Below are 27,703 nucleotides of genomic sequence, written 5' to 3'. Positions count from 1 at the left end.
TCATTCAACAAATATTTATTAAAGGCCTTCTATGAGCTAGACAGACAGGCTTTGAGAACAGAAACATGGTCTCTGATTTCATGGATTTTATAGGAGCTGCAGGGGAGACATTGTTAAGCACTCTCATTTTTATTAAAAAATCTATTCTTTTGAATGTCTTCCATGTGTCCGGCATGGTGCTAGGCTTTGCAAGGAACAAAACAGATGAAACCACCACACTCAAGCAGCTGACATGCTGGAGATGATGCATGTTCCTATTTAACTATAATCGTGGTGAGCACAAAGAAAGAAAGAGAAGGAAGGTCAGGAACTGCTTCCTAGAGGAAAGGCCATATAAGCTGAGACCTGTGGTCAGGCAAAGAGGACACGGAGTGGGACAAGCGGCCCTGCAAAGATCCTGGGGCAGGAAGGAGCCCAGAGCTTTTTGAGAGCTAAAGGAAGGCCCACGAGGCTGGTGAATTTGAGTGAGACAGGGGCTCACGATGTGGCTAGAAACGGCAGCAGGACCAGATGACTGAGGCCTTGTAGGCCACACTGGGGCTTTGGGGATTTTTCCTAAAAACAATAAGAAGTATTGGAGGTCCCTCCTCATACACAGAATTCACATTCGCCGATCATGGACCATTGCTGGAATGGTGGAGGTGTGTTGAATGAGACTAGGAAGCTTATGGTGACATTGGCGGATCACCCAATGCTCAAGCTGAGCATTTTTATTTTCAAGGTACTTCCCAGCCTATGGTGATGATCCTGCCGGCAAGACTCAACCCAGGGCATGCTGTGGGTCGGCACTCTCTGTGCGAATGGCATAAACCACATCATTAACCTGCTAGCAAAGCTACCAGGGAAGGATATTACTCTCTTCATTTTAAAGGTGGGGAAGAGATGTAGAGAGGTGAAGAAGCTTGCCCAACGTTACACAGGGGAGCTTGGATCCACACCCAGCCAGTCTGGCTGCCCCCTCTTGCTAAGAGCCACACTTTCCTTCCTTCTATAACAACCCTGTGACTTGAGGCAAGGCAAGGGCATTGGGCTCATTTTCCAGAAGCAAAATGGAGGCTCAGGGAGGCAACAACGACCCACAGCTGCACAGCAAATGAGAGGCGAAGCCAGGACCAGCACTGAATTCTCCACTATTCCTCCCTTGCCAAGAGCGTCTCCATTCCGGGAAAGGCTTGTGTTAGAGAATGAACTGAACTCAGGATAGGCGTGGCTGACTAGAAACTGTATGTATTTTCTCTTGGCCATGGCTCATCCTGCTGTACATGTGCTAGCAATACCTGGGAGTGCAGACGCCTGCCCAAGGAGCCAGCCCACAGAGCCATGGGGCAGCCGCAGAGTGGCCACAGTAGGCCTTGTGACTCTTGGCTGCATTCTGTGGGAAGTGCTGGTCAGCTCGAAGGGGACATCCCAGTCAGAAACAGTGCCCTGCAGCTACGTGAGGGAGACTCCGGGGCCCGGCCGGCTCACGTGGCTGTTAGTGCCCACGCACCCTCTAGGTCCTTCTCTGCAAAGCTCCTGCCCGGCCCTCTGTCCCAACTGGAAAGGAGCGAGAGGACAAGATTGGCCTAGGTCACTTAGACATTTCTCTTTTCCTTCCCTGCCTGAGAGACCAAATATTTCTGGAGCAAAGCAGAGGAAAACCTCACTGGAGGACTGAGGACACATCGCGGAGGCTACCACATAGGCCCAACACCGCCTTCCATCAGTTTATCAGCCTCTGGGGTCATAGGCCTGCTCTGGGGAGCTGGCATTTTCTGTTCTGAGAGGGACTGTTTGGTTTGGAGCCTGTTTTCACTTTACCACAAAAATGAGTGACTTTTTTTCTCTCTCTCTAAACAAAGGAGGGCCATTTGGTTTCCATAACTCACATCATCTGACTCCTTCCTGGAACGTCCTCTTGGGAAGCGGGGCACAAAGCCTTCCCCCTCGGCTGAGCCACGTTTGGCTCAGGGGCCATGCCAACCTTGCTGCCGCCTCTGCCAAGGCCAGTGGTATTGGGATGTTTGTGGGACCGTAATCCACTCCGAGGACGACGGAGTCCCAGTCCCTCTGTCCACTGGGCAGTCATTGCTTGTTAGCACCGAGTGGGCAGGGCGGGTGGAGACCAGGAGCTAGGAGACCAGTGCCTGGCTCGTTGGCAAAGGGGGAGAAGATGAGGGGGGGCAAGAGTTTGAAACCAGAAGTCAAGAGAATTTTTAGATGATCTGTAGATATAAATTTCCTTGCCTTTTACCAAAGATATTTCAGAATTTGGTGCATACACTCAACATAGGTTAATCTAAAACATGTGTCTATAAGAATCTGATAATCGGACAGAAGCTTGATTTAAACCAGGATTCGGAGATCAGTGAGTGTCATCACACCAAACTGCCAAACACCCTAGGCTTGAGAACAGGGCACCCCTGAGGGTATGCACACAAGGCACAGGGTGGGGCCAAGTACTCACACATCCATCTTATTCTCACATATGTCTGTATCCACATATACGATATAGACGTATGTATCCACATATACGTCTAAATCTACATGTTTATACTGATTTTGTCTGACACTATACACTCATGGTCTTGTTGGACATTACTATTACTTATCATTTACAATTTGGGAAACTGTGGCTCAGAGAGGTTTGTTAATTGAATTAGTGTTACACCACTCGTACATGTCAGAGCTGAACTTCAAACCCAGGTTTTGTTGCAATGATTTGCCCAAGGTCAACCTAGTTAGCTTTTTTTTTTTTTTTTTTAACAGATGTACTTTAAACTATTAAATGAAATTAAACTAGCTGGCCATTTCACATTGTCATAATCTCACAGCTGATTTTGTGATACAGGCTGACCTACCCCAGGAGCCGAGTCTTTCTTTTTGTAACCTGGCCACTTTGGAGGCAAACGGTTAAGATGCTCCGTGGGCAGGGTTGGAGGACACTGTCTCCTATGGGAAGGGACCAGGATTGAAAAGCCCTGTGGTCAGGTTCAGCCACCTTATGAGAGACAGCCATCTACTGTCATGAACCCACATTCCAGAACCATATACTCAAATATGTACATTCCCAGGTTTTGGCCTTGGATCAGTATAATTCTTTTCAGACTATTGAAGAAATTCCCAGAGTTCTTCCCTGCAGTTGGTGACTATCTAATGGATTTGGGATAAAACCAGGATTAAAATTCATTAGCTAATTCAAACACCAATCACAGTGAATCCTTTTATAGGGCTGATTAAATAATTCAAATATTTTTCAAGCCTTGGCAATCTTTTCTTGATGTAAATATTTATCTCTGGTCAAAAGGACAAACGAAACCTTTAGTCTTATCTGGAGGAGCTTGTTGAAACCCTCCAAAAGCTGATGTAAGCTCCACAGCGGAGTTTACATTCCTACTGTTACAAAATAGTGAAGTTTAGGGACCAAATGAGCTCACCCTGCTCTTTCGCCCAATCTCCTCTGGGTCTAGGGAGCATTTTCAGGGAATCCCTGAGCCAAGGATAACTGTTCAGCACCAAATTATCAGCTGGTTTGGGAATGTGTCTGAACGAAGGGAGAACAGATAGGCTAGAGTTAGGCTGAATGTTTCTATCTTTTCGCTGACTTCAAGAGTAACCAGCTTTTTGAAAGAGTGAGGCTTTTAAAATGCTGTGCAAAAACCTGAAATAAAATGATATTCAGCACGACTCCAAGTTAGTGAAATTCCAAGCATCTGGGTTGAGCTTTCTGGAGCCCCAGCCAGAAAGGAGGTAGATGATTACCCTCCTGGGGCTCCTGCAATGATAATTCACAAACACAGAGATCTTACTGCAAAGCTAAATGGAGCCCATTGCTTAGAGTGGAAAGGAAATTAATATTTCTTGGGCATGGACTATGTGTCAGGCCCTGGGTGGGGAGGTTTTCGTAAATGGGTGAGATAACAAGTCTATGGATTTTCTTGATAGAAGACATTAAACTCTACATTAGGGAACAAAGCAAAGAATTTGAAAGTGGAGAGAATGGCTTCTACTTGGAAAGGCTGAACAGTGGTTCTGAGGTCAGAGCAATGAGAAACAAGAGTCAAAACAGAATGGGAAGTGATGGTGTGTGCAGGTGGTGGGGGGGCAGTTGGGAATAATCCTCAGAACACAGCACATTTGCTGTAATGTCTTCTTGTCCCCAGCTGAAGCCAGAGGGGGTGCCTTTAATATCACAGAGTCAAGCTGGCCACCATCCTTCTTCTTCGGCATGACCTACATCTACCCACCACTTCCCTGGCCTGGAATTATTGAAAGGTTTCCTTGGAAGCCCTCACTGGCTAGTTAACTATGAGATTAGGCAATGGACTTGGCCAACAGGTTCCACGTAAGTTCCCTGGGCCTCTACATAACTATTTTACCAGTCCCTGTAGGTTACGGGTATCCAGGATATGTTTTTGGTTTCCCTTCCTGCTCTCTGGGGGCAGGTTGGACCAGGATGGAGAAACAGTGAGCTCATTATGAGCCTGGGCTCGAGTTCCGTCACAGCTGTGTCACCCACTGGCTACGTAACCCTATCTGCAACCCAGAGATCTCGCCTATCAGATGCGATTCATATTCATTTCATAAGCTGATGTCATTTTTAATGAGATGATAGCATTAAATGCTCAGCATTTAATAAGCACTTGACATGTCAGCTATTATTCCTAAAGCGGGGTACTGCTAGGTTCATTATCTTTGAGGCACCTGAAAAACATAAAATGTGAACACGTGTGCAAACTGAGTACGTCTTGCAACTTATCTACCAGGTTGTATCAGGGCTAGATGGTATAGGAGTGACAAGAAGAAAGTCATCTATCCAAATAGGATCTGTGGACACATATATAGTGCCGTGGTTCTCTGATGGGGTGATTTTGTCCCTAAGGGGACAACTGGCAATGTCTGAGACAGTTCTGGCTATCATACTAGGACAGAAGTAGTACCGGTGTTCAGTGAGTAGAGATCAGAGATGGGACTACATATCCTACGTGGCACAGGACATCCTTCTCCCCCTCAAAAGGAATTATGTGGGCCTGAACATCGATGGTATCAAGGTGAAAAATCCTGGTATAATGTGTATCAGGCTTTATAAATATATATTTTGCCCATTGTAGAGGGTCCTTTCAATACTACTGGGTGGTCTATAGCCCCTAGGTATTGATAGAATGTTCAGAAAAGTCCAGAGGTGTTATAACGCGATGGGTTATAACACCACTCGTACATGTCAGAGCTGAACTTCAAACCCAGGTTTTGTTGCAATGATTTGCCCAAGGTCAACCTAGTTAGCTTTTTTTTTTTTTTTAACAGATGTACTTTAAACTATTAAATGAAATTAAACTAGCTGGCCATTTCACATTGTCATAATCTCACAGCTGATTTTGTGATACAGGCTGACCTACCCCAGGAGCCAAGTCTTTCTTTTTGTAACCTGGCCACTTTGGAGGCAGGAACAGCTTGAGGTTCATTGCAAGACACCTGGTTGGAGTAAGGAAGAGTGCCTCCAGCGGACTTTTAAGGGTCCAGATGTTCCTGGTGGTAGGAGGCTTAGCACCTGAGCCACTCTGCTTGGTGGAGCTTTATAACTAAATGGGGCTTAGAGTGGGAAGAAGTGGGACTTAGACTACTGCCAAGGTTCTGAGCTGATGGGGATGGGAAGGCTGTAGAGTCAGAAGACCTTACCTATAAATAGCAATATAGGACTCAAGAGTCAAGTGCAGTCTTAGAAGAAAATGAAGTGCGCTATCCTGGTCATCGTGTACACGAGGATCGAGATTCCATCAGGGCCCCAGGAGAAGAAGTTAAAAAAAAGAGACCACAAGTTTATTCGCAGAGAAGTGTAGGGATGCAATCCAGCAGACTTGCTTATCTCTGGATTCTCTTTTTTGGGCATATACATTTCCCAGTCCCACACATGGTGTGACCTTTGTGGTTCTAGGCTCACTGGCTTCTGGAACTGGTCCTCAGCACAATTAGTTTGATTTCTCAGGATATAAGTGATTTTCTGCTCCTATTTTCTGTTATTTTTATTAATTATAAAGGTAATACATGTTTAGCAATATAAGACTCAGAAAAGTGAGTGTGAGAAACAAGTGAGAAGTCTGAAATAGAGAAGTACATAAAAAAGAAACGAAAATCCTTGGTAATCCTAACTTTCAGTGATAAACACTGTTACTGCTCTAGGGTACACTATTTCAGGATTTTTTCCTATGCATATTATTTTTTACATAATTGGAATCATACCACACATAACGCCATGGTATTTGGCATTCATCTTTATCTGAAGGTAACAGAGATGGTGTAGGTATTGCAAGAAAACTAAATGAAGGTAATGGGACCCAAGGCTTTTGCAAAATATTTTCTCCTCTCAACAAATCTGCAACAGAAAAAATTCTTGACTGGTTGACATTTATAAAACTTACAAATTATCTTCTAAGCAAAGCATCAGCCTTTAAAAATTGAGGTCAGAGTAAGTGGTGCACTCAAGACAGCTGTAATCTACTAAGAATAAATATATTTTTCAAAGCTTTGCTTTCAGTTGGTTGAAGACAATTGCAGATTCATGCACAAGCTATGTGTCTCCTGACAAACAAACTCTTGCAGCTGTGCACAATTAGTTTTGGGAGGGTTTTACCTTTGGAATTGGGATGGCTAGAGCCTTCCACACAATCAGGGTGATCAATACTGACTGCTTTTAAAAGAACACAGACCTATATAGAGACTCAGAGAAGAGGTGGGAAGGAGACCCCAGGCACACACTTGAGCTGAGGTTTCCTGTCTACAAAATGGATGCCATGGAACTGCTACAGTATGCATGCTGGGGGCCAGAGCTGAATTGCATGGAGAAGGCATCCACACATAGCATTCTTTTTCTTCCTTTCCCTCAGCAGCATCCAACTTTTTCTCTGAATGGGTGTTAAGCAAATATTTAAAGAATACCAGTTTAAGGGGTGGGGTGGCATAGATTGTTAGCCTGCCTGGGGTTCTCCTAAGTCTGGTCCAGCTCTGACTTTTTTTTTTGTCCCCTTCTCTTCCACCATCCTATTGAAATGACAAAGGAGCAGCATTAAGTGAGGACAAGCAGGGCTCAAAGAAGTCGAGGCATTGGGTGCAGAAGTAGAGGGGTCCAAATTTCGCCATCAGGATAGGCAGGGCTGGGGCAATGACAGTCTCAGTAAGTTCACAAGCAAGGCTTTCCTCCAACCATGCCTCAAAGGAGCACAGTGAGTGCTAAGTTCATGTGTCGCTTAGAATTTTCATTTGGGAGGCAACTGCATGCATGGTAGAGTAGGGACAAGGTCAAGGGTGAGTCCATCAGGCACTGCCCCAGCTAACTTTGGGCTGTGTCAATTCACCCCTGCAAGAAGGTCTTTTGTCCTAGAATGAAAATCCTTACCACCTAGTTACCCTGGGATGGCAACCCCCCCTTTATTTCCATCCCATCCCTGATTACTGGGGCTTTTGTCTGACCAAGCAACACTCCAGTAAATTTCTACTTACGATATTTTTGTCTGGGCCTTAATGGTGGGAACGCATGCTCACACAGTCTTGGCAGGAGCCACTTCAGAAATGACTGGCAAAATCGGAGCTTTTTCTGAAAGCAGGGGCAAAGGGGAGACACTGCCAGATAACACGAAACTCCTGAAGTTCAAGAGAAAGGGGCCAGTCATGGAAGAGGTGCTTTACCTGTGAACATACAGTCAACTGCTTACACTGACACACTAGAGCCTGGGCTCCTCCTTCCCCGGTCCAGGGCTTTTTGAATTTGGGAGGGCTTTTTTTCTTAAACTTAAGTTCAAGTCCTGACTCCCTACTCATGTGCTCTGTGACCTTGGGCAAGTAGCCAAATCTCTCTGAGCTGTGGTTTCCTGTCTACAAAATGAAGGGAGGTCATGGGAATTAGCACCTCCCAATGAGGTATATATCAGTGTTAGCTGGACATTTGGGATCAGGGGACCCAAGGATCCATGGGGATCTTTGTTTTGGAAGTAGTCAAAAGCCTCTGGATCACCCAAGGTCCAAATTGCTTCTATCTCTGGCCATCTAGGTGACCTTGGGCACTTATGAGTTTTAGTTTCCTACTTAGCAAAAAAGGGATACAAATAACTTGTCCCTCACGAGGGTGCTGTGAGGATGGAATGACATAGAATGGGGAGGGCCCAGGGTTAGGCGCTCAGCAATCAGTAGCTGCTATTACTTAAATGAATCTTTCTGGAGACTGATGTGTATGTAGCCTGACTCGGCACCTCAAGAGGAGATGCTCCTTTCTGTCCCTCATTCTGAGTTGCCCGAAGTGACCTTTCACTATCTTCTTATGACATCAGCACCTCCCTGGCATGCATCCAAAAGGTTTTGACCAAAAGATGCAATACTCTTACCAGTGAGAAAGGAAACAGTAGGCTTTTGTTTGAGAAGTTTGCCTTTGTTCCTCTGCCTTCCCTCCCCATCTGCCGTCATAGGTACATTCCAATGATCTCCTTAGGGTGCCTGCAGCAACCCCAGGGCCCACGTGTCTTGTAAAAATGAAGTATAGTTTCTGGATAATTGGACAGATTTTTAAAAACAAACACATTGGAACTTCTACATTCGAGTGAGTGTTATCTCTGGTCCCCTTGGGAAGCTGAGCCCCTCTTTGGAACTCTTAGAACTGCCTTCGTGACTAATGTTCAGTTTGAAAGAGTATCTTCAAAGGGGGCAAAGTTTTGTCCTTTGAGAGTGAACAAAAAGTAAACCAGAGCCATGCCTGGTGAATAAGATTGGAGATCGAGCTGGGAAATAACATTTTGTATCAAAAAGTAAGTGTGCCTATAAAGCCGGGAAACGGATTTCTCCCAGGGCCTATACGTTGAATTTTAGTGAGTTTTAAAAATCAGTTTCTTTGTTTATAGTCCTACCTCCTACCTTGCCACGCAGCCCCAGAATGGTCTAGCATGTTTTTCATTATTGCACTGATAAAAAGCCCGTTTTTAATTTACTGCTCATTAAGATGGATCATTTCTCAGTTCATACCCTCATACCCTATTGTTTCCTTTTCAGCATTCTAATCTCTCTGCAAATGGATTTCCAATTGAAAGTGGATCTTTTCTTGGCACAATATGTTGAATACTGGAGTAGGAAAAAGTGTGGCCAGAATAAATAAAGTCTGTGTCAAGATTTCCAAGATACGTTCTTGGCCAGGAGCGAGTTCAGCCTGGTGATTGGAGAACTAACCAAATGGTAAACTGAAGATGTGTGCTAGGTGTAAATAATTAACAAGGATTTTAAAATTAAATTTTAAGCAACTGTTGCTGTTGGTTTTTTTTCTTGTCACATAAGAGACATGACTGTAGAAAACTTAGAAGAAAAAATTTGCATGTAATAAAAATTAATAGTGGTCTCATTCAGAGGTAACTACTATTATTTGCGTGTCTTTGGTTATAGTACACATTTTCCATATGTTTGCTGACCACTACTGTACTTGTAAATTTCCTTTTTATAGCTTTCATCCATTGATGTGCTCCTTTTTTTTTTTTTAACTGATTTTAAGAGCAGTCTGTATATTAGGGTTATTGACTCTTTGTTATATATCTTTCAAATAATTTTGCTAGTTTTCTGTTCCCTTTAGATTTTTGAGGGAGAGATAAGAGAAAAATAAAAAATATGCACCCAAACTACTAAATTTTCTCTTTATTCTTTCTCCCTCCAGTGTTATGCTTATAAAGCCCCCCAAGTAGAAAATTATGTAAATGTTTATTTTTGTTTCCTTCTAGAACTTTTATAGTTTCATGTTCACATTTAAATTTTTCATCTGGAATTTGTTTCGATGTAAGTTGTGAGATAGAAATCTCACTGAATTATTTTCCAAGTGGTTAGCCAGTTGTCTCAACACCATTTTGGGGGAGTAATCCATTCTTTTCCTGCTGATTTGAAAGGTTGCTTTATTTTACATTAAATTCACATAAGTGTTGGGCTCTGATTATGGACTTTGTTTTTCCTGTTCCAATGCTCAGTTTGCCTTTTGTGGTACCAGTTACACATCGTTTCAAAGACCAATTACCACAGCTCTTTTAAACATCTTAAAAATCAGGTAGGGCAAGTTTCCACATTTTTCTTGGCCATTCTTGAATGTTTATTCTTCCATATAAAGTTTAGAATTATTTTGTTAACTTAAAAAGTCCCATTGAAATTTTTATTGGGATTGTTTTAAAAGTAAATATTAGTTTGAAGACAACTGATGTCTTTACAATATTCAGTTGCTGCTCTATTTAATAATAGTGAGAGTCATAATTATTAATTAATCCCAGCAGCCAACAATGATTGCTGTGTGCCAGGCCCTGTTGAAAGCCCCACTCCCCACATTTAAGCCTCAGCGAAGTTCACGAGAGAGGAGCTGTTATTGCTATCCTCATTTTACAGAGAGAGAAACTGAGGCATGGAGATGTTAAATAACTTGCCATGGTCACATAGGCTTAGGCCAGGATTCTTTTCCTGGGTGGTTTGGTTCCATTGACTGGGTATGGAGCTATACTGCTTCTCCATTTATTTATATGTTCATATCCCTCACCAAGTTTTGTGGCTTTCTTCCTACATATCTTCACAAGTTTGGTTATATTAATTCTTACCAGGTTTTTTATGTCATTATTCTATTTCTCCTGGGATGCATTCTAATTGATCTTTACTGAACTCTGACAAAGATACTGATTTTTACAAGGGAGTTATTTATTTCAAAATCATCCAGTTTAATAACCTTCTTATTAGTCCAATAGTTTATTGATTCTCTTTGGTTTTCCAGAAGGATATAACCATCATTTTAAACTAATGATGTTTGACCCCCTTTCCTGTACTTAGATCTCTCATTAGTTTTCTTGTGTTAATGTGGTATCTATGGCATTGCCCAGTATAGAAGTCACAGTGGCTATTGACATTTAAGTTTAAATTTCATTTACATTAAATGAAATAAAACATTCAGTTCCTCAATTGCACTAGCCACATCAAGTCCCCAGTAATCACTTGTGGCTTGCAGCTATCATTTAAGAACATTTCCATCATCACAGAAAGTTCTACGGGATGGCTGCTAGAACTTTCAGATCAATATTAAATAATAATGGTGAAACAGGCTGTCCTTTTTTTTCCTTTCTTACTATAAAGTGAATACCTCTACGTAGTGATTTCCTGTTCAATGATGTCGAGTTTTGAATTCAAATACCTAGATACGTTTTTTTATTGTGCTGAAAAAGTTTTATCCTATTCCTAGTTTCCTAAAACTATATATTTTATTTTTTTTTTTTTTTTTTTTTTTTTAAAACTATATATTTTAAACATTTGGAATGGATAATGAATTTTAATACCTTCTTGGAATAAAAAAATTTTGCTATGTAAGAGACAAATTCCAACTCATTCTTCAAAATTGTCTTACTTATGCTGGTTCTTTTTAGATACATGGCTGGATTTTGTTTGACAGTATTTTATTAGATGTTTGTCATCAATGAGCTTGATCTCAAATAGTCCCTACTTCTAGTGTCTTTGTCTAGTTTTTAAAAACAAGATTATGTAATTATTAGAAAATGAATTAAAATGATTTTTCTCTATTTGCTTTGTATGTTTTACATATGGGTCATCTGTCCCTTAAAGTTCTGCAGAACTTGGGTGAAAAGAATCTGGTCTGGTGCTTGGGCTGAATTTTCTTGTCTTTATTTTCCAGATCATGCACGCCATCTTCCCCTGTGTCTAATTGCACTGCTAAATCCATCTATTAAATTGCAGTTTAGTGAATAAACTTTTTCAACTCTAGAATTTACACTAGATTCTTCTGCAGATCTGCTTTTGTTGAATGGTCTTCCCCTTGGTCTCAATGATCTTTCTACACACTTTATATATGTTTATTTACATGATATTTCGAATTGTTCTCCAGTCCCTTTTTCTTGCTTGTTCTCCTGTTTCTTTCATCCATCTTCATATGGTTGGGCATTTGGTGTTGTGAGCCCTTCTTCATAGGGGGTTGTTGGCTGCAGGAGTGTTGTATGTTGGGTTAGATGGGCATTGCCACTGCCAGGGCCAAGGGATCAATGGTCATGGACACATTTTGGGGTTTGGTTCCTGACTTGGTGCTTCTGTATCATGTGGGTGGTAGAACATCTTACCTTTACTTCCCTGCTTCTTTGAGCCACTAAGCAGCTTTTTCAAATCTAGTTAATGTGTAGTATAGCCCATCGGAGCTGAATTTCTGCAGGCGGCTCTGCTCTTGCCTGCTGCCTTGCACAAGCTGATGTCCTGTGTCTGTATCAATGTTGGGATCTCGGCCGGCAGACTCCCAGGACTAGAGCCTCCACAGGCTCCATTTTTTGTTTCTATACCTGAGGGTTTCCTTCTTTTGAGCAGGGTCACACATTATAATTTTTTAAAAAGATTTTACGTATGTATGTATGTATGTATGTTTATAGAGTGGGAATGGGCAGGGGCAGAGGCAGAGGGAGGGAGAGGATCTCAAGCTGATTCTGTGCTGAGCATGGAGCCTGATGTGGGGGTTGAGCCCATGACCCCCAAATCATGACCTGAGCCAAAATCAAGAGTCAGACACTCAACTGACTGAGCCACTTAGGCACCCCTGCAAATTTTAAAATCATATTTCACCCAGAATTTCTGGATCTATTATATTGAATGCAAGTCCAGGAATTGTTTTAGATTTCTAAGTGGTTGATGCATTGATTTTATTTTTAAGTAAAGGCAAGGAACATGGGAGAGAAGTAGGTATCAACTTATGCTCTTTATTTTCTGGGTTATGTTTATCATCAAAGAATATATTTAAATAATTTCTAAATTTTGGCATCAATAAGTTGGCATTCTGTTTGTGCCTTAAGACAATAAATGTTTAGGGCTGTTCATAGCCATTTAAAAACATATCTGTATATCTGCTCTATATCTTTAATTTTTTATTATTCATTCAAAGACTTAGAAGGTCATGTTAGCATGTTCCACTATAAATCTAGTTTTTCAGTTTGTTCTTTTATGTGTAACTTTGGGTTTTTAGAATCTGCTGTTGTATTATTTGTCAAAGACTCTGGGGCCTGCAACATGTTTGAACTGGCTGGAGCCACAACAGTCCTAGCTTCATTGCTGGGCCACTGGTTGATCTTTTTCTGATTGATAATGGCATTATATTCTCTTCCCGTTATAAAATCTAATGTAGCATTTAGGAAAAAAGTCTTGAAAGAGGAAATACATACTATCAAAATGAAAATAGATAATATCTTAAAACTTGGGATCTAGAGATAGGAAAGGAGAATGGGAAAAGTACAGACTGTAGAGACTGTTACCTCCATAAGGCTGAGAGAAAAATGTAGATTTGACTATGTTGTATCCTAAAATATATTCATCTCTTCTGTCCTCATAGTTTCGTGTTCATACCACTTACTGAATGGAAATGAGCAGGTGAATTAATAAATGAAGGACAAGGGTTTGTTTGTTTTTTTTTCTTCCAATTGCAATATTTCCCCCTTAGGTTACTTTTAATAACCGTATATTTGAGTATAGGAGAGCTTGCTGAAAGAGGTCATAGGGCTGATCACTGCCCTCCTCGGCTCCAAACTGTCAGCACGGTGGGGCAAGCACAATTAGACTGTGGCTTCAGCCAGATCCCTACCCCTAAGGCCTTTATTTGTTTTTGAATATTAATGAGGTGGTTTTTGCAAGTACATGTTAGGAAAGGAAGAGAAGAGGGAGAAAGAGGATGAGCTGGGTTTCCCAAGAAAGAAAATTTCATAGAGAAGCTGGAGAAGAGGCCTGCAGAATGTCCCTCTACCAACCCAAAGTACAGCTGCGGTTCATGTTATGCTAACACAGCCTCTCTGTGTAACCTTCCAGGCAACGGCCACGCTGCATCTTGTTTCTGTTCACCTTTAGAGGGGGCTTGGGTCTGGAGGCTTGCTTGTCTGGGAAGCCTACATTGGAAGACTTGACATGTTTGAGATTAACCCTCGGGACTTTATGATCCTAGATTTGAGATTTTGGCTGAGAAGAGAGGGCAGGTGTACTTGAGCAACATCACAACTAAAAAGGGAGAGAAAGGAAGAACTAGGTAGAGGGCACAAGTCCAGCCTTCACACTATGACTAGCCAGAGATTTTTCAAAATGACTTCGAATCGCATGCACTTTTTGGATATGTGAGAGCATTTCCAAGTATCAAGAAAATGAACTGAATGCTTCAGATGTTTGGAATTATTCCAACGCCAGGAATTCCAGATGTTTGTAAGGAAGCCAGTGTCTACTCTGTTTAAATATTCAAGGGGGTTTTAAGAGGTTAAGGAGGAAAAAAAGGCAGGTCCCTCAATTCTTCCTTTTTAAAAGCAAGACAGCACCTATGCCATAAGACTATAAGGAGACCGACCCTAAAGTCACTGCTGAGTCAATAAACGAGCATCTCCCCGTGCTCCTTGATCTTCCTGCCTCCCATGGCTACTGTGGCACAAAGATGCGAAACATTTGGAAGCACACAGTGTTACACAAAATGTAGAGAATTCTTAACATTTGTCACTGCAGATAGAGAATCAATAATTATCTGTGTGATGGAGGCCAGATGTGAATAATAACCAGGGCTCCTGGCCATCTGTCCCCCCCCATAACCAGACTTCCCCTCCTCTTCTGGACAGCCACACGAATCCCACATGTCTTTAAAATAAGAACTCGCCTGCTACAAATGTCTTGTAAGAGTGCCAGTGTTATGATAATTCATTTTTCGCATGAGACACACGTCGTTTTCCTTCCATATTCCTGATTTCATGTCAGGTATTCACCATGATGAGAGTTTCTTGGCTCTCCCAGGCAAGCGTCATCCAGATTGGAAAAACTTCCAGGATCTACACATGCAAACCTAACAGTTTGGCTTCGGGTTTATTCAGAATTAATAAATTCAGACCATCTATTTTTCACTCTCTGACAGTACCTAGTCCTTTGTTAAGGGACATCCTCCTTCCCAAGCTCTAAGCACCCAGCACAAGCACTGCCACCAGGGAGAGAGCGCGAGTTAGCGCCGAGGCCGGCAGTCTGAGAATCAGGTGCCCTTCTGCCTTGCCCAACGGAAACAAGGGCAGCTTCGGGGCCAGCTAGGGCCCTACAGGAGGCCCCTCCACCAGGGAAGGCCCTTCTCTGTGCGGTCCCTTGTGGGGGACCGGGCAGATGGAGCTGGGGCTCCCGTCCCTGAAGCGGGCTGAGGAGACCCACAAGTCTGCAAGAACTTACTGAGTGTCACTGACTCGTTGATCTTGAAGCTGCAGAGGACCCTGTCCACGTTTCGGGCGTGTCGGAAGCCGTTTCCTCTTACGACGACTTGAAATGATTCTGAAAGGAAAAAGGACAAGTCGTGTCATCTGACCACAGTCCGTCAACCTTACATTTTCCATCTGCCCTGATGTCGAACATTTGTGAACTGTTTTACCAGGCTTCAGATATTCGGACACTGGTTCCCGTTGGAACCCCAAACCATGTGGGTGCCTTTTGCCACTTACCACCTCCTTCTCACTAGGTGTCCATGAGGAAGGCGTACGACATCTTACTTTGAATTCCTACCTTCTTGCCTTTGCCCTTGCTGTCCTCCTACCTGGAATGCCCTGCTTCCCACTTCTCTGTGCATTCAAATCTCACCCATCTCTCCAAGTCCTGGCAGTATTAAAAGCTGTGATACCTGCAGTCAGGGGGCCATGGAGGAGGGGGCTCTCCACCTCTCCTTCAATCAACTCAGCATCTCTTGTGTCTGGAGTCCCTTGAAAGAATTTCTTTGGAGCCTGAGGTGCTTAATTTTTTTTTTTTTTTTAATCACTGCCTTATGACAACCCAGTCTGTCTTGAATGGTGTGGGAAGGAATTATGTGCTGTCTGGTGGTGGTGTCTTTTCTTCCACCACTAGAAAAATGTTCCATTAGGTCAGGAATGATCTGATACTGCTTCTGGCCCTCCTGTCTCTGCTGGGCATACAGCATAGGAGCTAGGATTATGTGGGAATGGTTGTACTTAGCAACAAGTCAAAATCTTGCTTATCCAGTGACCACTGTCCGGCATTATATACTTGAACTGACAGTGGCCCCTCAGTGTAGCACTGGCTTCTCTCTAAACAGAAGAGAGAATGTAACTTGCAGGTCTCTGGCCCTGCATGTTAATTTCACATTGGCACAATGCATGTTGAACTCCTATAGGTTGAGAAAATCCTCATGGAGTAAAATAATGATCCCTCACAATAGTCTTACAAAAAGGAGAAAACCCAGCTAAATTATTAGCTAAATGTTTAGAAATACTTGCTTAAGTTTGATAGTAACTAATAGACCATGCTCTATTTTCTTCTTCTTCTTTTTTTTTTTTTTTGGTCTTTTTTTTTTTTTTTGGTACTATGTTATGTTAGTCACCATATCATTCTTTTGTGTATAAAAATTGGGGCTTTGGATTATGCTGGGTGATATCTACAGAAGAAATGGACTAAAAGTCGGAGGAAAAGGCAGTATTTGTGAAAGTGGATCCTGAATAGTAAATTGCTATTCAAATGGACACTTTTGTTGGAGGAAGAATGGAATTAGAGAACTAGTGTATGGGACTCTTCCAAAGTTTAATAAATGTCACGAGTGTAAGTCACCTTCATTCCCAGGAAAGTAATTTAGAGATCATGTATGCCAAGATAAAAATGCCGGATGCTAATTGCTCCCTCATCATGTGCCAAGCCCTGTGCTAAGCTTAGTACATGTCCAAGGTCATTTCAGCCTCACCACAGCCCAGGGAGGTACGAATGAGAAAACTGATCCGAGTGGTGTTCGGTAATTTGTCCCAGATCTCATGGCTAGTAGCTGTCAGAGGAGAGCTGGAATCCAGGTGTCTCGGCATCAAATGCCATGCCCTGAGGACTCGGCCGTTATGCTGAAATGGATCCTCATTGTCTTGAGACATGTGACCAATTTAGAGACTGATGTGATTTTTTTTAAAAAGGTTTATTTTATTTCAGTTTCAGGCAAGTTTGCAGAAAAGTGGGGCTGGCCTGGATGGGGAAAAAAGAAAGTGAAACTCAAGCAAGAGAACCCAGAGGCACCGTCTGTGCCACAAAGAATACTAGAACAGAATGCTTTTTGAAGTATGAAGGACCTTAACAATCAGGAAATTGAGATTTGACATTTTAAATGACTGGCCCAAGGTCATGTAATTTGTAAGCAGCAAAACGGGGTGGAGTATCTGAGTGTTCCCTGCCTTAGTTGTGTACTGTAGTAGTTAAGGTCATGAGCAAATGGTTTTTCAGGATCCCAAGTCCTACGAATATTAAGGATTAACATACGCATGTAGATGCTTCTGCACGATTGCTAGGTTTAGATGGATGGTCTTAATAATTTTCCTTAGAAGCCTGCCAGGCATGTAGCTGATGCCAGTTGCTCCAACATGCATTCTGTGTCAGGCATTGTGGAAGAATCTTACTATATCTTATTTACTCCTTTAAGCCATAGAAAGCTATTTCTGTTTTTTATTTTGAATGTCAGCCATCCAGCAATCTGCCGTGGGACACTTTTTGCTGATGTTACATGTTTTCGACCTCACTGCTGTGCTCCTTCTCTTGTTTCCTCAAACATTAGCGGAAGGAGACAAGACTCTGGAAATGCAGGCCCCGTGCCAAGCTCTCTTCTCTAACACCATGTTCTAGCATTACGAGTTCAGCTGCTGAGTCCTCTGTTAAAAGAAAAAAAAAATGCTGCCCACATGTCTGCTGGGCCTGACCTCAGGGTGTTTAGAAAGAAAAGACAGCCGGAATCCATGAGGCGGCGATGGTGTAAAGGGAACCATTTAACCCCCTCGGCCAGGGGAGAACATGGCGGCAACGACGCTGGGCGCTCCGGGAAGCACAGCGGAGCCAGGGCGTGTTCCCCACGCTGCTGTGTACGGTTTCTGTGCTCCCGCGTACGTTTGGTTTCCAGAAGAGCCCCAAGGCCTGACCCTGCAGCCCGACCGGAATGTCAGCTCTTCACACATACAAGTTATGTAACCAAAGTGTCTCATGACTCCGCCAGCCAGTGAGAACCAGGACACGTGATTCCAGTTCATGTATCCGAAAAGCCCTGAGCCCGCCTCTCACGGTACGTACAGCTCAGTGTCTTCAGGCAATTTGCCTGTTGGGTGACTGCTCCTGCAAGCAGTGCTGAGGGACTGTAGGGCTTCAGGGAAGAATTTCTACTTGAAAATGATCTTCGATCCAATGTTTAAAGATATATATATTCTTTGAGGCACATGTTTATTATGATTCTTTTGTCATTTTAAAAAAAAGATTTTATTTATTTGAAAGAGATCACAAGTAGGCAGAGAGACAGGCAGAGAGAGAGAGAGAGGAAGAAGCCTCCCTGCTGAGCAGAGAGCCCGATGGGGGGCTCGATGCCAGGACCCTGAAACCATGACCTGAGCTGAAGGCAGAGGCTTTAACCCACTGAGCCACCCACGCGCCCCTCTTTTGTCATTTTATTCTCAGTTATAATTTAAACTTCCTGATGGTAGAGGCCATCATTTCTGTCTCTTTAAAATTTTTGGCGGTGCCTAACCCAGGGCTGAGTCAGCCTCAGTACTGACTGAATACTTGAGTGACATATCTTGGTATAGAAAGGGAGTAAAGAAGAAGGAGAAGGTGGTCATTCATTCGTGTACGGTCAGGTCTAGTCCTGCTTATTTTTTGAGGCTTCATGAAGTCAATGAACGGAAAGATGCTCGACACCGTTAGTCATTAGGGAAACGTAGATCAAAACCACAAGGAGCTATCACTTCATACTCACTTGAATGGCTATAATAACAGAGAGGGACAAAAACAAGTGTTGGTAAATAAATTATACCCCTGATAGCTTGCTGTTGGGAAAGCAAAATGGTGCAGATGCTTGGTCAAATGGTTTGGCAGTTCCTCAAGAAAGTAAACATAGTTACCTTATAACCTGAAAATTTCACTCTTACGTACATATGCAAGAGAATTGAACATGTGTGTCTGCGCAAAAACTTGTACTTGTATATGCTCATGATAGCATTATTCATAATAGCAAAAAAGTAGAAGCGATCCAAATGTCCATCAACTGATGAAGATGGTATTCAACCAATGGAATATTATTCACCCACGAAAGGAACCAAGTTCTAATACATGCTATGACATGGAGGAAGCTTGAAAACATTATGCCAAATGAGAGAAGCCAGACACAAAAGGCCATATAATGCGCGATTCCATTCCATTTCATTACCATATGAAAAGTTTAGCAAATCCATAGAGAAAGAAAATCAACTGGCAGATGCCAGGGCTGAAGGGAAGGGGAAATGGGGAGTGACTGCTTAATGGGTATAAGGTTTCTTTTTGGGGTGATGAAAATATTCTGGAATTAGATAGTGGTTATTGGTTGTACAACTTTGTGTATATAATAAAAACCACTGAATTGCACTTTTTGAAAGGGTGAATTTTATGGTATGTGAGTTATAGCTCAATTAGAAAAAGAAAAAATAAAGTCTCTGAATAGTTGGATAAACTTATTCTATTCTCTTCCTTCCTTTTGTTTCTTTGCTTTTGCTTTTCTTTTTCCTTTTTTTTTTTTTTTGGAATGTGGAAAATGTAGTTTTGAGATGACCTCAGTAAAGATCACCTTTTCTTCACTGTATCTGAAAATGAGACATCTGTATGACTTCCATTTGCTCTGGTCACCTAAGACTTTTGGGCAAAATTATTGCTACTATTGTTTTACCTTGCGAGTTAGTTCAAATTTGCTTTCCTATTAGATGCTTAATGTGACAGGAAACATAAATATAATAGAGACTGATGTGTATTAAGTGCCTTCTAATACTTAAATTATTCTAGAACTTTCAAATTTTACAGCTATTTAATTATAACAGCATATTATAAAAGGAAGTATGAGTGCCACAGAATAACTTGCGTGTAAAGTATATAATTTGACAAGTGTTGACATATGTATGCAATCACAGGACAATACCACCATCAAGATAGTGAACACATCCATCACCCTCAAAATTTTCCAAGTGCCCCTTAGTAATCTCTCACTCCTGCTCCTCCCCAGGACCGAGCAATCACTGATCCCATGCAACCACTCATCTGCTCTCTGTTGCCGTAAGATAAGTTTGCATGGCCTAGAATTTCATGTAAATGGCATCATACAGTAAGTATACTTTTTGTCTGGCTTCTCTTACCCAGCATAATTACTTAAAAACTCATCTATAATTACAGAAATTTATACATAGTCTATCCCTTTTTATTGCTGAGTATCATTCTTTGCATGGGTAAACCATAATGTTTTCATCCATCACCTGTTGATGAACATTTGAGTTATTCACAGTTTTTGGCTATTAAGAATGAAGCAGGTATAAACATCTGTGTGCCGGCCTCTGTCTGGACATGGACTTCTTTTCTCTTGGATAAACACCTGGCAGTAGGATGGTCAGGTCAGACCATAGATAGGTGTAAGTCTCATTTTTAAAGAAACTGTCAGGACTATTTTTCGAAGTGATGGTGTCATTTTACATTTCTACGACCAGTGTCTGGGAGTCCTTCCTCCAAACAGAAACATCTTTAAATGCAAAGGGAGGGCCAAGCAGAGAATGAAAAAAGCCATTCTATACTCGATCTTAGCCAAAAGGCGGAGAAGCGATGAACCAAGCCATTCTAAAGAGGTGCCTAAGGGCCAGGCCTGAGCTCTTTGAAAAACAATGAAATGTGAAAGAAATGAAACCACTGTTTGATGTTGCCTAAAACTGTCTGCTTTAAGCATCTAAGGCCAAATGGTAAACAGGAGGCCTAAAACCGCCTTCTTTTTGTGCGAACCCGCCCAGTTTTACTACCAGCAGTGGGAAACAACACAGTAGGAATGGTACGATTGCTTCTGAAAGGACAACGTGAGGAGCTAAATATAAACTCCTTCCGTGTCTGGAGTGCAACAACTTCATGTGTAGAGCAGTTGGCAGGTTGCACACTTGATTCCAATTAGTTCCTTCCTGGAGAACTTGCTTACTACATAGAACACTGAGTGATTCAAGTTTCAGGCCAACAGAGTGGGACCAGAGGGAAATCATACTTCGGCAGAGGGCACATTTTCTGGAAAGGAGCTAAACAAGGCAAGGCCAATCAAACCAGGGGGCAACTCCCCTAATTACAGAGGCTAATCAGCAAAAATATTTGATTAAGAACTTTTAAAAAAAAGAAGCAGAATTATTCAAAAGCAGGTAATGGCAAAGGGGCTCTAAAGACTACCCACAGCAGGTGACTTCTTACATGTTTTAAAACAGGAACTGTATATACAGTAAATACAGACGCAAGCACCATGCAAAATAGTAACCGTACGCTTGGCCTGGGTATTGAGGTGTAATAGGGAACGGTGGGCAGTATGGTGAACTGCAAAGAGTCCATGCTTCTTTTAAAAAGGGAAGTTATTCAGTCTCCAGTAATCATCACCTTGCAATAAATGCAGGCCCAGTGTTGCTAGATTTAATTTTTAAAGACAAGGTGGAAATCTGAATTTTAGGTAAAATCAGATTTCAAATGCTAGCAATAATTTTTTTTAATGTAGTGTGGATCAAAAAGAACCTGTGTACAGACCAGAGAAGGCTTGTAGGCTGCCCATTTATAACCTCGGGCAGTAGAGGAGTTCTGGGAAGTCTCTCTCTCCAAATAGTTAAACTCATGACATTGAATGAAATTCTTTTTGATTAGAGCAGATTAGATACTCTCCTTACTCCCTTTCCCCATTAAGACTTCCAGTTAAAATGCAAAATAGCTCCAGGTATACTGGATTCTTCGCCATTTAAAAAAAATCAGCCATTAATGCCTCAGCTGGAATTGAATTAAGACTTTGGAAACTCAAAGTCATAAAGAACATCCAAAGGGGGACTGCATAGGATTACAGAGGGCCACTGCTCACATAATTCTAAGGGTGGAGAGTTCAGACCATCCACTCCGCTGCTGGAAAGTTTTAGTTGTAAATGTTCCATGTGTTAAGCCAAAATTTGCCTCCCTGATTTCCTCCCCAGCTTCTCCATGGTGGTCTCCTGAAGCTACACATAATAAGCATAATAATTCCTTTCCACACGGGAATTCTGTAATATATTTGAAGATGTTCTTGGAAGCGTCTCCATTCTGTGTGTAAATCTCCGTGGTTACTTCAGTCCTTCCTCATTCCACCAGCATCTCATCACCACTCCTGCGGCTCTTGGAGCAGATCTCTGCTACAGTGCCTCACGTGTGGTTTGTGCCTTATCTGAACACGTGACCATCTTCCAGAATAGACCGTGAGTGTCATGGGTGGTTGGGAGCAAGCTTTCTGCATTTGTGTACTCAAATCTTTTCATATTGCGTGGTACATCATAGACAGTAAGCATTGAGGGAAAGAACGAAGGAAGGAGGCTAGGAAGAAGAGAAAAAGGGAAGGAAAGAAAAAGCAAGCAAGGAAAAGAAAGAGGAAAGTAGGAAGGAAGGGAGGGAGGGAGGGAGGAAAGGAAAGAAAGAAAGTAAGTGAATGAATTTTTAGCATTGTTTCCAGAGCCATCATCTCTTCTATGGGCATGACTTTGTCAGCGCCATTTTTAAAATGTGGGACTTGGAGCCATGGTCCGAACATGGAATAATAAGACATGAAATTAGCTCTCTTAACCTGGACACTGGATGCCTATTGATGCACCCTAAGATTACATCAACATTTTTTTTCCCCTCAGAGGTATTCCTGTTGGCTATCAAGATAGCTATCTTTCTCCTTTTGTTTTCTTTTTCCCTGAAAGAACGGCTACTAAGTTGGGTCTCCCTAAACTGGCATTTGAACCCAAGTTCCACACTTGGTATTGGTCCCATTAAATTTCACCCTGTTATTTGCAGGCTGACCTGTGAAGATATGTGTTGGATCTCAGTTTTGTTGTCCACCCAGTGCATTATCTCGCTGCATCTCTCAGAGCTCGGTTTGCTGTCACAACTACGGCTGTTGTTGCATTGTCGGTGACAGCCAACTGAGATCATTGTCTTGGGAGAATGCAATTGTCAGCATCGAGTGTCCAGAGCAGAACAGGCCTGGGAGGAGCTCCGCAGCATGGGCTCCTCTGGGGGCCCAGGAAGGAGTGCAATTCACAGAGACCGGCGGGGGCTGAGAAGAAAGATTTCTAATGGAAGTGAATTTCACCTTTTCAATAGATTTTTCTAGGGCTCTGTCCCACCATGATACTTTAGAAATGCGGACACTCTTGCTTCCTGTTTCTTTTTGCCTCCAATACATACTGAATTAATCATTTTGCAGGTACTCTAGAATTTATCAGTGTTCTCCCTGGTTTTGTTTCAGTAGAGAAACACACGGGCATGCTTTTCTTATCTGGGTATGTTATCAGCATGAGGATTCTCACATTGACCTTCAATCCTCATTACAATGATGTTGATAATAATAATGTCCCCTTGTTCTGTACAGCAAGTGTCTTTTCAAAGCCCTCTCATATAAATCCCTGGGTCTTTGTAGTAGCCAAATGAAAATCACAGAGTGGGTGTCCTCAGGTCTACCTGACAGGTGTTCACTGCCGTGGACAATGAAATGGGCACCAGTGCCTCAGGAAAGCCACTTACTCCAGAGAATAATCAGCAATAGACCTTCGGGGGAACCCATGGTAGAACTTCTGGTGTCATGGTACCTTTTGGAAGTTTCCTTTTCCCCTTCGTAAAGTTATTCTCTAAATATTATGTTTTAATCCTTAGAATTCTCATTCACGAGGGCTGGGAGCTTGCCTTTTCCAAAAGCTACAGCTAGCTTCCATTACTGTGTATTGTATTAATTTTTTCTTCATAAAACATAAAGGAAATAGAATCAGATAGTTTACTCTGATACAGGAAATTATTGCTGGCCTATAACATATGCAGTATTGCAGATAAGCCAGAGATTTAAAAAGTATCTAAAGAAAGCTTCTTTGGATCGGATTGACCAGAGATTTGTCTATTTTATTGGTTCTACCGAAGAAGTAGCTCTTGCAACGATTTATCAGTTGAATTGCTTTCATCTGTTTAAATTTATTAATGCATTTTAATCTATTTTCTTGTATTTCCTTACTTTAAAAAATATTTTACTTACTTCCTCATTACTTATTTTTCTTTTCCATTTTGTAAGAAACATTAAAATCGACGAATTTGCTCTTGTGGACCCTGTGCCATGTTCATCAAGTTTATCTATGTGGTGCTTTTATTATCTCACATCTCAGTGGTATAAAAAGGAGATGTTGGTTTTTACTACTCATTGACTCAAGAATTATTTTGGAAGCTATTTTTCTGTTGTCCAGCTGGTGGAGGTTCTGTTTTTATTTTGGCCTTGTTCTATCTTTAGCCATCAGTTTCTGATTTTACTTTGTTTTAATTAGACAGTTCAAAGGTATGATATTAATTTCTTACGGTTAAATGAAAGAGGTTAATAAGGGTCAAACAGGCAAAAATCGGTGCATTGTTTGTTGAGGAAATAAAGATTCAAGACATTCAGCCAAAGTTCATTGTCTGATGGACCATCTATTAAGTGCCAGGTACTCTGTTAGGCAGATAAGGTTCTTTGTCTGCAAGAGGGGAACTGATATGTTATGAATTAACAGGAATTGTATTAATTTTCTTTAGACTTTCTGATTCACTACAAAGTTGCAACACATCCAGTTTGCACATTGCTAAACCACAAGTCTGGGTTTTCTTCATGGATGGGGTAATTGCATAATTAAGGAACTTTCCTATTTTCTCATTATTTTAAAATGAAGGACCTATATAAATTGGGGAGGTGGATTTACCTGGAGCTAATGAACACTAATTGAGGCTCCTCACTGTACAGACCCCTGATAAGGTCCCAGCACTGGGTACATGCGGGCATTTGCTTTTGTCAAATTTGAGAAGGTAAAATTTTTCACTTCTTTTTCTTAACAGGTTCTCCTGGATCAGCTCCACTTCTTTTCAGAGCAGGATATTGGCAGTGATGTGTGGGAATCCAGTATTTCTGCAGTACTCTTGCAATTTGGACAGGCTTTTTCAAACAACTGATATGTGGCTTCTTTCTTTTCTTTTTTTCTTAGCAGCAAATTTATTTAGCCATTTCTACTCTTCTTTCCACCCTCCTCCTTCTTCTTTCCTGTCTCCCCTCCTCCCCACCACTGAAATAAATGTGATTTGAACTCAAAATACCATCATTTCTAGGAGATTATTTAGTATTTAATTTACCTCCTGCACATATGGTGGATGGTTCGGCTGCTAAAATTTCGATGCAGGACTTCTTCAAAATCTAGAAAGAGAGGAAATCAGAGTCAAAGCATAGCTTACTTTATTAGAAGCAGGGTTTTGCTTTGAGTTACCAAGACAGGAAGGTTCAAGGACATTATGTTGTGGTGGGTGGATGGGTGGTAACATCTTTACTAATACTACTAACATCAAACATTTTTTTAATATATTTTTAAAAAGATTTTATTTATTTATTTGACACAGAGAGAGATCACAAGCAGGCAGAGAGGCAGGGAAAGATAAAGGGGGAAGCAGGCTCCCTGCTGAGCAGAGAGCCCAATGCAGGGCTAGATCCCAGGACCCTGGGATCATGACCTGAGCTGAAGGCAGAGGCTTTAACCCACTGAGCCACCCAGGCGCCCTGTAACATCAAACATTTAATGAGCCAACATTGTGCTACATGCCTCTGGGTGTCCCCATAAGAATTATTCATTCATTTGTTCTTTCAGCAGATACTTATTGAGTCTATGATATGTCAGTCTTGGTTATGGAGACGTTTAACATCTGGTTAGGGAAATGGGAGTTACACTTGAAAATAGAAATAATGATGGTTTGTCACTGTGGTTTAATAATGTGGTTTGTCACCTGTTGCCAGGGTGAAGGGGTAGATAGTAAATCTGTGGAGTTCACGGGGAAAATCATGGAGGCTGTTACATTGGGACAGGCTTCATGAAAGCTGTGGGTGCTGAGGGTAGGACTCCGACAAGTGGAGAGGAGTGAGTTAGGAGAAGGTTGGGGGGCGCCTGGGTGGCTCAGTGGGTTAAAGCCTCTGCCTTCGGCTCAGGTCTAGATCTCAGGGTCCTGGGATCGAACCCCGCATCAGGCTCTTTGCTCAGCAGGGAGCCTGCTTCTCCCTCTTCCTCTGCCTGCCTCTCTGCCTACTTGTGATCTCTGTTAAATAAATAAAAAAAAATAAAATCTTTAAAAAAAAAAAAAAAAAGGAGAAGGTTGGGATCCAGGCAAGGAATGGCACAAGCAAAGGTGAGAAGGTAGAAATACAAAAGCCTCTTTACCTGGAACAAAAGGAGCTTGAAAAGTAGAAATGAGAGTGATGATAGATAAAGCTGGAGAGGTAGGATGGAGAATTGTTTCCAGATTACTCCGAGTTCCCCTTTTTGTTAGAAAAGTCTTGGAAAGATGTTTCAGGAGAGGACGTTGAAGGCTGCCTGTTGTGCTTCACTCTTTGGACCCCGATAGTCTTATTTAAATGGAAATGGACTCTTTCCTCCAGAAGAGACTTGCAGGGTTAAGAAGAGAGTGTCAGGGAACCAACCCCATGACCACACGGGGAGTTAATCAAGGCTACTTTGGGCCAAGCAGGATATCTGCCTGGTAGGATGTAAGCTTCTCTTCACCATTTATGAATCCTGTGTCTTGCTGAATATTGATTCTCAAATTTCATCCAAGCATTTTAAACAAGTATAGGACACTGAGTTAATTTCCCAAGCAAATGAAATCTCTTTATTTGGGCCTTAATTTGGAAATTGAGATGGTTCAGAGGGCTTTGAAAGAAATCATTTCTCTATTTATGAAAGGGGCATTTGTTGAAGGAATTAATAGTGAAATGATAACATTGAAAGTCTAGAAAAGAAAGCAAGCATCTTAGCATTGAGAAACACCCATTTATTTCCACTGATGTATTTATATATGCTTCTTTGTCCCAGCTCAAGTGATATAGACAACACGAGATACAATCAAATAAAAGATACAATAAATTACAAAAGGAGAGGACATGGATTAAAATAAGGAAAAATAAGGGGAAGATGAAGTAAGGAATGAGAATAGCATAGAAAAAATATACTGGAAAGAGCTTATTTCCTTGTTAGGAGTGGCTCATGGATTTAGTTCTAAACTTTCTAGTAGCAGATGAGAAGGTCAGGCAATATTTATGAGAATCTCAATTGGTGAAATAAAAACAAATCAGTTTCTCAGAAGAGATAATATTTACCCATTCCAGAGAGAAATCTGGGCGTCCTCATAGAGAAGCATTGTGAAAGGAAATGGAGAACATGCTTCAGAAAATCTTTATCTGATATACAGATGACAACACACTAAAATGCAGTCAGTGAAACAGGCTCTCACAAACACGTGTTTTGGGCAAATCTACAGACGTGAAACTCTTAAGAAGCACTATTTCTTTTTTTGACAGTTCTAAAGTTCAGGTTTCCAACTAACTTTTCCTGACATCGCTTCCCACTCTTGGTACAATCTGAAGGCATCTTTGTACTTTGATTCCTCTAATTGTTTTTGGCTTCTACACGATTCCACAGTAGGGAGCAATTTGTTCCTTTTTGTCAGTGCTTGCTTTATTTCGTTGGACTCTGGTTTACCATGCCACAACGCCCCCCCTCCCCATAACCTCAAACACTGGTATAGCCTCAGATCCCCACTGGTGCGGGATCCTGTTCCGACAGCAGAGCACACATGCACTGAGCTCCCCAAGTCCGTGCCCATCTTGGGTAGAGTGAGTGGTCCTCACAAAGCTGGCCCTGGGGAGCTGGTA

The 27,703-nt window shown here is 41.9% G+C and overlaps 1 protein-coding gene across 2 annotated transcripts in view; it reads right to left on the bottom strand.

Annotated features, from left to right (window-relative positions):
* The window catches only part of ANTXR1 (ANTXR cell adhesion molecule 1), a 129,864-nt gene that overhangs the window by 30,057 nt on the left and 72,104 nt on the right, over positions 1 to 27,703 (bottom strand). For both annotated transcript variants that reach the window (XM_080812573.1, XM_080812572.1), the window contains exons 9-10: positions 25,144 to 25,204; positions 15,187 to 15,285 (exon numbers count right to left, since the gene is read on the bottom strand). In XM_080812573.1, coding sequence (XP_080668699.1) covers positions 15,187 to 15,285; positions 25,144 to 25,204 — 160 coding nt within the window. The remainder of the gene's footprint in view (positions 1 to 15,186; positions 15,286 to 25,143; positions 25,205 to 27,703) is intronic.

Source organism: Martes martes, assembly GCF_963455335.1.
Source record: "Martes martes genome assembly, chromosome: 9".
Taxonomy (NCBI): domain Eukaryota; kingdom Metazoa; phylum Chordata; class Mammalia; order Carnivora; family Mustelidae; genus Martes; species Martes martes.
This window is presented reverse-complemented; position numbering and strand designations above follow the sequence as displayed.